Source organism: Rutilus rutilus (genome assembly GCF_951802725.1).
Source record: "Rutilus rutilus genome assembly, chromosome: 1".
NCBI lineage: Eukaryota > Metazoa > Chordata > Actinopteri > Cypriniformes > Leuciscidae > Rutilus > Rutilus rutilus.
In genome coordinates, this window is record NC_140209.1 from 44,440,692 (window position 1) to 44,456,067 (window position 15,376).

General features: G+C 37.6%; 1 protein-coding gene across 4 annotated transcripts in view; it reads right to left on the bottom strand.

Moving 5' to 3' along the window:
• The window catches only part of cacna1ia (calcium voltage-gated channel subunit alpha1 Ia), a gene marked incomplete at its 5' end in the record, with an annotated part of 120,339 nt that overhangs the window by 65,216 nt on the left and 39,747 nt on the right, over positions 1-15,376 (bottom strand). For all 4 annotated transcript variants that reach the window (XM_084399165.1, XM_084399164.1, XM_084399162.1 and 1 more), the window contains 6 exons: positions 2,945-3,105; positions 5,811-5,898; positions 6,680-6,835; positions 7,125-7,242; positions 10,599-10,784; positions 11,748-11,899. In XM_084399165.1, the coding sequence (XP_084255291.1) occupies positions 2,945-3,105; positions 5,811-5,898; positions 6,680-6,835; positions 7,125-7,242; positions 10,599-10,784; positions 11,748-11,899 (861 nt within the window). The remainder of the gene's footprint in view (positions 1-2,944; positions 3,106-5,810; positions 5,899-6,679; positions 6,836-7,124; positions 7,243-10,598; positions 10,785-11,747; positions 11,900-15,376) is intronic.

Here is a 15,376-nt window from a genome sequence, read left to right on the forward strand (position 1 = left end):
ACTGCACGCAGGTGTGCTGTTGATGCAGTGTTCATTTTAACAGCAAATTTTGATTTAGTTTTAGTCATAGCCTTATTGACTAAAATGCAATTTAGTTTTAGTCAAATTTTAGTCATCTGAATTGTTTTAGTTTTAGTCTAGTTTTAGTTGACTAAATATCATAAGATTTTAGTCGACTATATCTACAGAAGATTTAGTCAACTAGAATCTAATGGGTTTTAGTTAAATTGTAATGCATCAATTAAGCATTTCTCTAAAGTTTCCAAACTTTATTAACCTGTTAATATGAACGATATTAAGGTTTAAACATGCAATACAGACACAGATTTAACTGCTGTGACATAAAATGTCTTTATCTTAAAATTAAATAAAGCCACTTCTCATAAAGAAAGAAGAACATGGTATTTTTAATGAATGATATATGCATTCTTTATAATAACTTGCATACAGCATTCTTCATTCTTTTAAGAAGACATATTTATTTGTATAAATTAAATATAGATCATTATTAAAGCTATTGAAGTTATTCAGTCAAGAATATTGAGTAATTTTCCTCTTTTTCTTTTGTTGTTTGATTGTATTAATGATGGACGGCAGCATGTTAGACTGCTGTCACTTAAAGGAGAACTCCGGTCAATTTTAACATTGAGCTCATTTTTTTGTACATTTGGAGTGCTGTCAATACAGAGAACAATGACAAAAATCGGTGTTGCCTACACCGAGTTATTCTATTTTTAAAATTTGCACCCTATTGACTTCAATGGGGCAAGTAGTAAGCCTGCTTTTTAGCCTCTTAACATCCTTTAAGTGTCATTACCAGTGCACAGAAAATGTGAGTGATTCCTTTCGAGTGAACACGAGTGGATCTGACTGCAGTAGATGTTAGAGATATTAATAAAAATGAAGTTAATTCAGCCAGCGCTCATACCTTTGTTTACATCCTGTTTTCGGTGGAAGGCCATAGTAATCGATTGTCGAGTTCACGCGCGTTGATCATAGGTACTAAACCTATGTGCGTGAACTCGACAATCGATTACTATGGCCTTCCACCGAAAACAGGATGTAAACAAAGGTATGAGCGCTGGCTGAATTAACTTCATTTTTATTAATATCTCACATCTACTGCAGTCAGATCCACCCGTGTTCACTCGGAAGGAATCACTCACATTTTCTGTGCACTTGTAATGACACTTAAAGGATGTTAAGAGGCTAAAAAGCAGGCTTACTACTTGCCCCATTGAAGTCAATAGGGTGCAAATTTTAAAAATAGAATAACTCGGTGTAGGCAACACCGATTTTTGTCGTTGTTCTCTGTATTGACAGCACTCCAAATGTACAAAAAAATGAACTCAATGTTAAAATTGACCGGAGTTCTCCTTTAAGGCTGAATGCAGGGATCCAATAGACTGATACACACCCGATATAAAGACATAACTGATTGTATTTACGTGAATATTCCCCAAAACTGATATTTTGATGTAATTTTGTGTATTTGTCCATTCAAGCGTGAAAAGAGGCGAAAGAGCTCAATTCCGGACTCGTGAGCTGACGTCTGAGAGGCGACTCTCTGTGTGGCAACAGAAAATCGGACTGAATTGAGCTCTCTTTCGCATCGTCAAGACTTAACCATAATTTATTTGTTGACAAAAATGTCAATAGATTTTCATCATAGTTTTTGTCATTGATGTTTTTTATTTAGTTATCGTCTCATTTTCATCAGTGAAAAAACACCTTGTTGGTGTTGTGCACAGAGAGTAGCCTATAAGCCTAACGATAGCCATTTTCATGGTCTTCCCAATATTATGAAAAATACCATTGTATTTGAAGGATAGAATTTGATGGAAATGGTAAGATATGCATGTTTTATTTTTTTAAATGTTTTGCCAGTGAGGTTCTGAGTCAGACAATTATTTACACTGCAAAATACACTGGCCTATCTGTTTCCATTAAAAAATATATATATAAACATCCTAAAATATATGTTTACCTTATAGGCAAAATTGCATACATATGATTTGTGTAAAGCAAATAAAAAATACAATTTGGTATTTTTTCCTCTAAATTTTTCTTATTTATTTATTTTAAAACACGAATCACAACTACTAAATGATTTTTAGCAATGTAATGTAATATTTTCCTAATGTTTCCTAACTAGGTGTTGTAAGCTCCATATACGGTTATTTCGGGGAGGAGATGCATGTACTGTATGCACAATCTTCCGCTGACTAGGTTTTATAACGGGAATTTTGCGCAGGTTCTGAAGTACGCATGGTTTTATAAATCTGAAAAGTTTTAGGATGAAATCTACTGAGTGTTTTATACATGAGGCCCCTGGTGTTTGGATTGCAGTGGTAGGCTGATGCTGTATAGTAAATTTAAGTTTATCTGATCATGGTAGTCTACTGCATCCTCCACAACCTAGCACCAAAATAGTCTCATGTGATACACTAAAGTTTTGGATGTAACCTGGTACATAATTCCTGGGGAATCATAATTCCTGGGGTATCTGGCTAAAACAACAGACAGCGCATGCAAACAAACCATGCTTTCAACTCATTCTTAGCTAATTCCCCACCATCTAGAGCCCTTATAAAAAGCCAACCTCCTCACAAGGGCTGTTATTATTTAAGCCATTGTAAAAATAATTATGTAGTTTGCAAGTTGCTCTCAGCTCTTCGAGTGCCCGCTCAACGACCCTCTGTGTGTATGCTAATATAATGCAAGCTAGACAAGTAGAGACGGCACTCTAAGTGCTGAGTAAGTGTCTTATTAATGGTTTGCTAAATGCTAATACATGCAGAGCCGATAGATAATTATTGTGTTCTTTGTGCTTTTTAAAGGGGTTTTGGATTGCTGGAGTGGTATGATATAGCGTTTATGCCCTCTTGGTGAGTTAGACCCTGTAATGAATGGCAGGTTGACTGCAGCATGCACAATGGCTCACCAGCGTCGTCTGCTCCAGGCTAGCCCTGCCCAGAGAGCTCACGCTGCTCTTGCGGGAACCCAAGGAAAAGCTCTGCCTTTCAGATGGGTACAAGCCTCTGGCGTTGGGTGCAGGTGCCAAATCCAGATGCCCATTAGGGGTCAAAGTGGAAATCTTGGGATCTGCACAAACAAACATGCCAAGACTGATTAGATCCCGAAAACATCAGAAAGAAACACTAGCTAACTTATTGCAAGGCACAATAAGTTGAAAACCAATTTGTTTTGTGTTTGTGGTGCGAAATTAAGAAGTATATTCCACCAAGCCTATTAAAGTTTCAAGCTTCTGTGATTTCTGGTATCTCTAAACCCTCCTCTCATGCCAGGCGACACTGATAATCTTGACTGGCAATGGTACGATTCGGTTCACGTCCGCTCAGCGCCTCTGCCAAACAGTTTCCAATAGAGTAATCAATGCGAGGGAGTTGAGGATGAAGAGGAAATGCGGCCAAAGCTATAGGAAGCTAGCAATTGTTAGCATTTGGGCAGCAACCCATTACTACCGTCTGTCAAAATACTGTTTGCTAAAGGACATCACTGTTATCTATTGTAAAGTTACAATATTAATATAGCAGACATGGTATAGTATAGGTAGGGAGGGAGTTAGGGCAGAAAACAACACAAAAATATGAGTCATCATATTAATGCATAATAATCTAGTAAAATTAGAAAATTTGTTTAACTATATTTGTATGAAATATAGTTTTGTTAAATCTTGGGTATTTAAATCATTCTAAGATGAAAAACAGCATCAACACATTGTGCTAGGGTAATACTTTGATGAATATAGATATGTGCAAACTAATTACAATGAGATGGTTGTTTTGCAACAAGGTTCTGTTCTGTTCAGTAGACTTGCTAGAGAAGAAGTGACAGATACAAGAATAGCATAGCAAATAAGAAATAGCAAAAAAGTACACACACAAGGGAGAGAATATGGAATGTGCAGTTCAGAGAATATTTAATAATTTTGCACAGACCCAGCCTAGGGATTTAGACCAGGGTTCGGCAACCTATGGCATGTGAGAGAGAGAGAGGTGGAGCCTCTGTGTGTGTGTTTCATTCAGAAAAAGTACCTCATAATTTATACAGCTCTACATTTTGAGGTAATCATTTCTTATAGTAACACAGCTTGTTTTATTAAGGTACGAGTTATTAATAGCCTACTATTAAAGTGTGAGAATTAAACTGCGCAAGTCAATGAAAGCACGCAGCTCTGATAAACCTCTTGATAAACCATTAGTGCGACCACTGGGCATCACGCACACACAAGTTACTGACTGACAGCTTACAGCTGTTTTCCGCTGTACATAGTCAATGCTATAAATTTCGGAGATATTCAACCAAGTATATTCAGTCCTATTAAATATTCCACACACATCAAAATGACTGTGATGCATGTGGAAACTCTGTTCATGCGTAGCTAGTCACTTCATCTGTTTTCTCTGATCGGATAGCTATACATTCGTGAAAAGTTCGAAAGAGAGGGTTGCCGACCCCTGATTTAGACCTTTTTTATGAGATAGCCATACAAAAAATAGGGTTGTCTGTGGTTTCAAAATTTGTTGTGGGTGTATGGGATGGCCTGGAGGAGAGTGAGATTTCCTGGCCTGAAATTGTGTCTGGTTCACAGTTACAAATTTTACAAAGTTTTAAGCAACTAAAATTTAGAGACTCAGATATTACATTGTGTATTGTGTAAGTACGGCTACAGCATATTAATGTGGGTCATACATGCTCAAAAAAATACTTTAAAATGCTTAAAAAAAAAAAAAACTGTTCAAAAGTTTGGAGTCGGTAAGACTGAAAAAATTCTCTCACATTCTGCTCACCAAGGCTGCATTTATTTGATAAAAAATACAGTAAAACAGTAATATTGTAAAAATATTGTTACAATTTAAAATAACTCTTTTCTATTTTAGTATATTTAGAAATGTAGTTTATTTCTGTGATGAGAGACTTTCAGCATCATTACTCCAGTCTTCAGTGTCACATGATCCTTCAGAAATCCTTATAATATGATGATTTGATGGTCAATTATTATCAATGTTGAAAACCGATGTGCTGCTTAATATTTATTTATTAACATTTAATTGAAATAGCAAACTTTTGTAATATTATAAATGTCTTTACTGTCACTTTTGATCAATTTAATGCATCCTTTCTGAATTAATTAATTAAAGCTGCGGTCTGTAACTTTTTTGTGTTCAAAATTGACAAAATTTATATAATAAGCGAGTACATGAATGGATCATGAATCCATTTTCCTAACGGTGTTTTTGTATTATCCTGAATCACCACAGTACACCTATAATAAGAGTTTATATTTGAACTAATTTAGGCTGGTATGGGTCGTACCACTGCGGAGTTGCCCAGTACCTGCGTGACTCGTCATAGACATTAACAGAGTAGAAGTAATTCCAGCTACAATGTTCTTCCGCAACACGCATGCAGTTCTGTTTATTAACCACTTGAGCGCCAAAAGTTATGGACTGCAGCTTTAATTAATTATTATTAAAAAAATCTTACTGACCACAAACCTTTGAAAAACCAATTCAAAACATTGAAATTCAAAACACCTGTGGCTTAATGTATGAATATTAATTTAACATGTAACTGACCACAGCGCAGTGTACCAGAATTGTAAAAGACTGTTATTAACCTATCATTTAGATAATTTGGAAAGGAGTTCTGAACCTCAAAATACTGTTTCTGCTCAGAATTAACCAAAATGAAAAACCACAGTATTTCCCAGAAGGTTCAGAAACACACAGGAAAACACAGCTGTGCATTAATAACACTTCTTCAATTATTCCACAGCTCAGTACCTGACAGCTGGAGCGAGTCCTTTTTCTCTGTTTCCTCTAAGTTACAAGAGGATCTGTCATCATCCGAGTAGGAACGGTTAGCATCGCCCTGTTTCAGACAGAAAAAAAAGGTCAAAACGACAAAAGAAAAAAGTAAGGTTGAGTTATGAAGCAAATACTGATCAAGTCCATTCATACAGCACAGATTTGACTTTTAAAGTGAGGTTGGTTATAAAACATGGTTTTCACATAACCATACTTTCCACTGCAAAATAGGGTTAACAATGGTATTCTAGTGCTGTGTGAACCATAGACAAATAAAAGACGAGTGTGAGGGACAGAATTTCTCTTGTAAAATAACTAAACAGCCATGAGCATTTTATAATACACATGTCATCACGTTGCCCTCCCTCTGAAAGTCAGTCGCATTTGCTCTAGTTCCCCATTCACCCTCACATTGTGCTTCAGATCTAGACCATAACCTGGAGGCGCAATTCTACAAGCTCCCTGGAGAGATAACCTACTCCTGCAGACTGGATACTTGCCCATGAAACCCTATTTATACAAGCATGCACATTGAAAATATTCACCGGCAAGAACAACAATAGCCTTTGGAAAAATGCCCTAGGACAGCGGTAAGATATTAGAGCCACGGCATGTTCTTGCTGTCTTTTTGTTGCTAAACACCTGCACAGATTTGCCCTTGTTAAGGAAAGCATCACAGCCACCAGATGCTTTTCAGGAGAACGTATTCAAATAACCTCATTGGGCCTGAAATTTTCATATTCAGCAACTAACCCTGAAAGGTATTGGACCTGTTACATCTGCGATTGCTTTGTGCATCAACCAAAACACTCAATTACCCAGATGCCCTAAGGTGAGTACCTTACCTCAGCCTGAAATCCTTCAACTAAGATGGCCACAAGCAGATTGAACAGAACGTAGTTCCCAAAAGTCATGAGCGCGACAAAATACAGGGCTGCCAGGGGGGAGGTAGAGGCCATGCCATTATACAAAACCATGTTCCAGTCCTCTTGAGTTAGGATCTGCAGACACACACACACAAATGTTATCAAATACTGTTTAACTTTAGATTAAACTTGGGAGAAAATTGGTTAACTAAATTATTATATATGACAAAAATAAATAAATATATGTTTTTTTTGTTTTTTTTTGTAATAGCATGTTATAGTCTAAAAACATTTCAACTCTGCAGAGAATACCCAGATGTGTGTGATTAAATTGTGTTTTCACCCAGCTCCCAGTTGCCCTGTGTTCCCCATCACCTGCAGCAGTGCTTTCATAAGTAAGATGAGTTTTGAGAGCGCTACGCACCTGAAACACCGTGACAATAGCCCAAAGCAGGGAGTCGAAGTTTTTTCGGTCAGGAACCGTGTCCCCAGCCTCTGTCTTCAGGCTGAACTTACAGCCGAATATGTGCATTCCCAGAATACTGCAGAAACAAACAGACAAACAAGCTTTGAATGTTAATCTCACGTTTGGATATTCTGATACCGTATGTTTCCGATCAACAGGATGTGAGATAAATGAGCCTGTCAGAGGTGAGGGGCCTATAAAAATGATATCAGTGCTATGTGAGGAGACATATGTCCTTGTTGGACAGCAGCCAAAGATGAGATCAGTCACGTTGGAGAGACGGATCACAGAATTCAGAATGCAACACACACCAGGAGATAAATGAGACAGAGGTGATACTACAAACATATGCATGCAGTGTTGGTGGTAATGTGTTACAAGTGATAGACCACTTCACATTTTATTTTTAAAGGAATAAGTCAAATAATGTGTTATTTCTTAAACTGAAACCATAATATCCGAGTTATAACTGACGACCTCTCATTCATGTAAGGCGTGTAAGTATTGTAGTATGTGTGAGTTTTGTAGATCTGGAGAGGGGGTCGGCAACCTATGGCATGCGTGCCAGCATTGGCACAAGGAGGGATAATCACTGCCATGTGACAATAGCTAAAGAAGTGCATGTATTTAATTTAAATAAAGTCCTTTGGACTTGCATTAGGACATGCATTTTAAGGTAATCATTCCTCATATTCACACAGTCTGTTTTGTTAAGTTAGGCACTATAAATACTATTAAAGTGTGAGATTTTAACATGCGCACAAATCCGACAATTCATTTGCATCTGGAATCATCCCTCCGCGTGCCATAGGTTGCTGACCGTTGTTCTAGACATGCGTGTCATGCTTTTGACGTACAGCAACGGTTTCTTTTCAATTAAAAAAAGTGCTTTTAAAACATTTACAATTTAAAAATAATGCTGATAAGCAAAAATAAATCAGAATAGTGGACAAACTACTGGTGCTACCCAGTGTTATTTTGGAATCACATGCTATTATATATTTTAGTAATATATTTGTGTTTTTTTGTCATTTTATTCATTTGTTTATGTGTCAATATAGCTTCCATACATTTTTATTTCAGTTTAAGTTTGAGTTATTTTAGTAAATGAAGTTAAACTAAATGTTTCCTTATCAATAAGCTGAAATAAAAGTTTTTTACATTTTTATCTCAGCAGACATTTATTTTATTTTTATTATATTTATAGTTTTAGTAAATTATAACAACACAGGTGCTTCCTTAGAGCTGCGGTGGATTTGCTCTGCCATGGTACTCGCAGGTATGGTCGAAATAAACTTTGCTGTTGTCTTGACAACTGGCTCCAGCCTGGTTGTTAATGCACAACTTAAGACATTACGAATGTCTGGTTACACTTTATTTTTAAGGTGTCCTTGTTACAGTGTAATTATACATTTAAGTACTCTGCCATATTAATTAACTACATGTACTCACTACATAATTAGGGTTATGGTTAGGGTTTGGTTTAGAGTTAGTTGCTTGTAATTATGCATAATTTACTGTTATTTTTATAGTAAGTACATGTAAGATGTGTAACAGAGGCACTGTAAAATAAAGTGTTACAGAATGCATATATATGAAATATAAAGTGCTTGTATGAAATATGCAAATATAAAATAATATAAAAAAGATGTTTAAATCAGATTTTAAACAGGCTGAAAAAAAAAAACATGTTGTTTGGCTGAATTTTGTTTTAGTATTATATATGTTTCTGAAAGTGAATGAATGAATGAATGAATGAATGAGTGAGTGAATGCATGAGCGAGTGAGTGATAGAGGGAATGAATGAGTGAGTGAAAAAGTGAATGAATCCCACTTTTGAGGAAAGAAACTTAATGTTGCTTTTCCTAAAAAGTAAAACAAAATGATAATGCATTACTTTAACCACAACATCCCACAAAACTCCATTCAAAACACCTATTGAAAGACAAACTTAATTTGTGTAAAACAGTTCTCTATGCGGCAGAGCAATGGTGAAGCCAATTAATAATTGGCACAACTATAGCTTCCAGTCTGTAATGCTGATTCATTCTCTCCATTTCCTCCAAAGACACGTCATCCGAGGCATCTGCTTACAGTTACTAAAGCCTGTTGACTGTACCCGCAGGCTGGGGACAACTATCCATTTAAGAGACATAATTCAGGGCATCGTTTTCAGATGAGGGCTTATAAATTGAGATGCTTGGTGGGGGGAGGGGGTTGGGGGCGCTGAAAGCTAAACGTGAGTGGGAAAGACGGATCGGCAGGATTGGTTTATGCACTCAATCCTGCAGTAGCCTCCATCTGTCTCAGTGCACTCTGCTGGAATTGCAGCGCTGCAGGGGAGAGGCGGGTGAGTCAGTGGGCACCAGGGGCCTGAGTGTTATTGTTCTGCTCTCCATCAATCTCACTCTGATCCTTATGGGCCTGTCACTCGCAGCTGAAGCTAAGGTGTGCTCTGAGCAGCCATGCAGAGCCCGGGCGTGATCCAGCTGCGAGGAGGGGGCTGCTGTCAGGTGTGGGATTTTATAAACCCAGGCTGCTTTGTGTGATAAAGTGTGTAGCGTTTATTACAAACAAGTGTGAGCTCGGATACGGACAGAGACTATGAGTAAGCACACAGATATGAAACACATTGGGCCCTATCTTGCACCCAGCGCAATTGACTTTGTACACCGACGCATGTATCATTCCTATTTTGCACCCGCGCACAGCGGACTTTTCCCTCCACAGACGCACGTCGGTTAACTAAGAAATACACTTGCGCTCCCGGGGGCGGTTCAGCGCAAAGAGGAGGCGTGTTCCGGCGCAAACGTTCCCTCATGCTATTTTGCAGGTTTAGAAAACAATTCCGCCACTGACCGAAAAAAACTAGTTTAAAGTCAGTGGCGCGTTACGCATGTTATTATATGCTATTTTAAGGGCGCATGCTTGGCCATAATCAATGTAGCGTGTGCACAACGTGCATATACTTCGATTCTCTCATCTACACAGAAGCATCTGTTTCTCCATCCCCAACGTCACTTCTCTGTGTTTTACGGACCTGACGAGAACGTCGGTCTCCTCGGCTGTGAACGCTCCTGCCGTGCACCTGGCAAATCCGCCGTTATAATAGGAATCCGCTTTAGAACAAGCGTGCCTGCTCTTAAAGGGAATGTGAGATGACGCTCTGATTGGTTTATTTCACGTTACGCCCAAACCACACCTATGAATAATGAAGCTACTTCAGACCAACCCATTTTAGATTTGCGTCGGGCGCAAGAGTCATTTATCCCGCCAGTATAATAGCAACAGCGCCGAGACCCGCCCACAAAGTTACTTGCGTTTCGCGCTTGATACTTGCGTTTCAGATCGTTAAAATAGGGCCCATTGGGTTTCATTCACTAATAATTGCATACGAGACCCACTGGAATGCAATTGCGAAGCCCAACCCACCTGAATATGAAAATAAAGAGCATAAGTAACATGCAGAAGGTGGCCACATTGTCCATGGTCTTCATCAGGACCACCAGCTGTCTGCGCAGAGCTGGCATGAACCGCACCAGCTTTATGACCCTTAACAGTCTGAAAGTCCTCAGGACGGACAGACCCCCGTCAGACTGTCCAACGATCTCGCATACACTATACACACATACACAAAAAAGCATTGATTCAATTGTATAAAAGGGTGTTTCTTTAACTTCAGGCACTTTTGTGAAATTTTGTCAATTGTCTATTGTTAGTAATGTAGTGATATGAAGCACAGCTCACACTTTAGTTACTTTCAAACCAAGCAGCTTTCTGTTGGTCAACGCAGTGAATTCGTTGAGAAATCTGCATGGGGAAATCTTTTGTCTTCATGATTTGTGATCATTAGTCATCATCATCATATACTGTGATCATCATATACTTTCAATCTTAATATAATAATATAATATTGTAATAATATTTTATGATGGATTTTCGTATTTTAAGTTTAAAACTATGACGATAATTTTTTCTATTCTATCTTTCTATTGCATTTTAATTTTAACAATACCAAAATGTTTTCCTCTGAAAAAAGTTTTTGCTAAAGTGTACTTGGTTACCAAGAAGACAATAGTGTCAGTAATTATGTTTGAGATGAAACGTGCAAAGAAAAAGAAAAAAACTAGGTTAATATCACAATTTTATTTGAGTTATTGTCAGCCAAACTCTTATTTTGTCCAAATAATATGCAAAAAGTGTGCGAAAATGATACATAAAATGCTAGCTTTGAAATAAGCCTTAACAAAACAAAGGAATCAGCCATTTAATAAAAATAATTTCCACCATTGAATGCTACATCGTTTTGAGAAGTATTTAATTACTTTGAGGGGGAGAAAATCTCCTGTAACTGTATACACATTTTGACATTGATAGTTCACAAATTAAGTGAGCGTGTGAGTTTATTTGCTTAAAAAAAATTACCACATTTGAAAAAACACCCATATAACAGCATCATTATTTTGATTAAAAAAATATGATTTAAAATATCACCAATTATTACAATAAAAAAAATGCATAACACCAACAATGTGATTTTTTTTCAGACATTCGACAAACTATAAAAGTAAATCCATTTACCTGATGATCACAATAATGCCATCAAAGATGTTATAGGGATTTCTCAGATATGAAAAGAAGCCAAATGCAGTGAGCTTGAGAATCATCTCCAGGGTGAACATACTGGTAAACACTATGTTACAAATCTCCAGGACATCAGTCAGTTCATCAGGCTGTAGACAGAGAGAGAGAGAGAGAGAGAGAGAGAGAGAGAGGGGTTGGGATGGATAAAAGGAGAGGTAAATGTGGAGAGGTCATTTCAGATCACTACAGTGCTGTTCAAGAGAGGGTGTGCATTGTTGCATGGACAAGATCAGTTCATGACAGCAGGCATAAGTTCTTCAGTGAGGCTGTGACCTCTCATATGATACAAAGGTCAGAGAAAACAGTTTAAACCTGAACAATTCCTTGCGGAACATCAGTCAGGAAAAGATATGGGGTGATGCGAGTACACTAAAACTGTATGTGCATTATACGTACTGCATGTCTACGGCTTATTCTAGCCAAGATCCACCCACTTACACAGGAGGAAACTTATTGACATGAAAAAACGATCATGTTTCGTTACGTTTTTGAAAAAGTTTCTTTTGCACACCAAGGCTGAATGTATTTGATCAAAAATACAGTAAAACAGTAAATATTGCAATTTTCTATTTTCAGTGTCAAATGATCCTTCAGAAATCATTCTATGCCGATTTGCTGCTCAAGAAACAACTATTATTATTAGCGTTAAAAACAGATGCTTAATACAGTGCTGCTTTATATATTTGTGAAATTCATGATACTCTTTTTTTTTTCAGGATTCTTTGATGCATTACCATTTGAAATATAAATATTTGGTAACATTCTAAATTTTATGGCTGTGGTGTAGTATTACTACTACAGTAATATACACACTATCCTCTTAACCCAACCTAAACCTAAGCTTTGTTTCCAGACAGACTGTGTGCTCATGTACATTGTGTAAAGCCAGCCATTCAGTTTGTAGCTCCAAGCATCAGACAGTCAGTGAACAGATTGTGGGTGGTCTGTCGAATACTGAGACTAGTGTAAGATCTACTGCGCTTAGAAAGGGATCAACAGACCACCCCGATCTGCTTCAATCCACGCTGTGTAATCTGACATCACATAAATCCATTACACCTTATCTCAGTGTATGTTCATGTGCACGAGCGAGAGGGCGACCGAATTCCAGGGGAGCGAGAGCAACTTCTGATTCGAAAACACTTCCTTCGATGTCCCTTTTGTTCCTTTTTCCTCCATTCTTTTATTGATCAATATCTTTCCATTGACGAGTTAAGGCAGAGAAAACACAACTGAAGGACGAATGAAAACCAAACCACAGGCAGCTCCAGGGAGATGCCATTTAGAGAAATTGAATATTGACACAGCAATCAGGAGTAATAACGGCAAAACAATACGGTAAAATACACCCATAGCTTCTCCCCTCTCCCCTTCCTCAAGCTGTACGGTAAACTTCTCTAATCAATCCATCAGCAGATTGTCTCATTATCTAAGCTATTTAGATAGTATAGCACACTACTTAAAAGAGCAGTTAAGTGATTTTTTTTGTAAACCATGAATAAATTGTCACCATAAATGGAAAGATCAGTATATCTTGAGACATCATACTCTTAAAAATAAACATTCCAAAAGAGGGCTTTTATAGGTACGCAATAGAAGAATCTTTTTCTTAGTGTGAATTTTTTAAAATCTAAATATAAAGTACCCTTTTCACTATAAAAAGAACCTTTTGTGAAATGGAAAGGTTCCATTAATGTTAAATGGTCTACTGTACATGGAGCCATTAATGGCAATAAAGAAACTTTATTTTTAAGATCTTAGACACTTTTTTCCGACCAATCAGTGAACTTTTAGGTGTTTGCTGGCTGTCAGTCATTTTGAGTGTTTGCTGACATTACTTCGGAAGGTGGGATTTTGGAGACCGGGGTGTTAGTTTAATGACTAATCTCTATATCCAAATTTGGGGACTCCCCTGCTATATAATATGTGAAAGACATTATTTCAATTAAGTGTTATGTCCGAATATGCAGTATTCATTAAACAGTTGGCAAAAAATACCCGGATTACTTGCTACTTTGACCAAGATACCACACCTATGGACATTTTATAGAACGTACTTTATTAAAGGTGAACTAAGTAACTTTTTTACCTTAACTGAACAGCTTCGGAGTCATTGGAATGGTTATATTACTTATTTCGGGTTGAATGGTGGTCGTTTCGCACCCCCCTGGTGCCCGTGAGCGGAAAATACGCACTTGCAACTTTGGGGCCGCCGGCCGCCGCGTCAGGAAGTCTCGCGTGATATCAGGTCTCGCGATGTAAACAATTGCTTTACGGCCAAAAGAAATCTGCTAAATGCTGTCATTATTGCGCTCCCTCACGCTGTTCGAACCCGAATGAAGAAGACGTTTTAAAGAATGTCCCATCTGCTTTGATGTCGTTGATCTGCTAGCCTCTGGTGTCTGAGAATCGCCAACGAGTTTTTACAACAGTGTTGTCAATTATCTATTCCGAAGCTGTGGGGGGAGCTCTAGAGAGAAACCTTCGAGCAAAAAGCGAGAATACAGCGAAGAAATCCCGAAGTTACTGAATGCAGCTTTAACAGCTAAGATACTTAAAATGTTAAATGCATCCTCAATTTCAGGAAGAGGCAACAAAAGTGTTCCTTCGTGTAACTTCCTACGATGAAATCTCAGAATTCCGCTCCTTGTGGTTAAGCTGAAGTATTGAGTATATTTTAAAGATGAATAAAACCAACTCAAAAATGCAAATTCTGTCATCATTTACTCACCCTCATGTTGTTCTAAACTAAGATTCTTTCTTCTGCATAACATAAAAGCAGATATTTTGAGAAAGTTCTCTCTTTTTTTTGTTTGTCCATACAATAGAAGTCAATAGTAACCCAAACTGTCTGGTTATCAACATTCTTTAAAATATTTTCTTTTGTGTTCCACAGAAGTAAGTAAGTCATACAGGTTTGTAAAGGCATGAGGGCGAGTAAATGATGAAAGAATTTTCATTTTTGGGAGAACTATTTAATCCATTTAATCCACAGTCGATCCACAATTCAAGCATGCAAACTGCATTTGAAATATTAGTTAAATACAATGATATACAACATTTTAATAAATCAGCATTTTCAGCTTTGAAATTGCATAAGTTTGAGTATTTTGCAGTTTTATTCATGCTCTCACTGGTTGCTCAGATGATCCCACAATCCTTGTACAATCCTGGCACTCAGCTCCCATACAGAATGGATTGAAACAGCTGCTAATCAAACACCGTTGCAGCAGACTCATCTGGTAGCATTGCTTACAGCACCTTTATTTTTACATTTACTCATTTAGCACACACTGTTATCCCGAGCAACTTCCACTGCATTCAAGCTATAGCCTACATCTTTTCAGTCGATGCATTCACTGGGAATCAAACCTTGGTGTTGCCATGCTCAACTGTTTGAGCTACAGGAATCTTTGAATGCATTTGATTGTGCAGACCATGAGCGTCGACAGTCATTCAATCGACTGTTGTGCGTGAGCACAAACACACACATGCTGCCCACACACATGTAAATATTGTGATCTTAACCATCCTTTTTGAGAGCCAGGTTAAAACATAATGAGTCA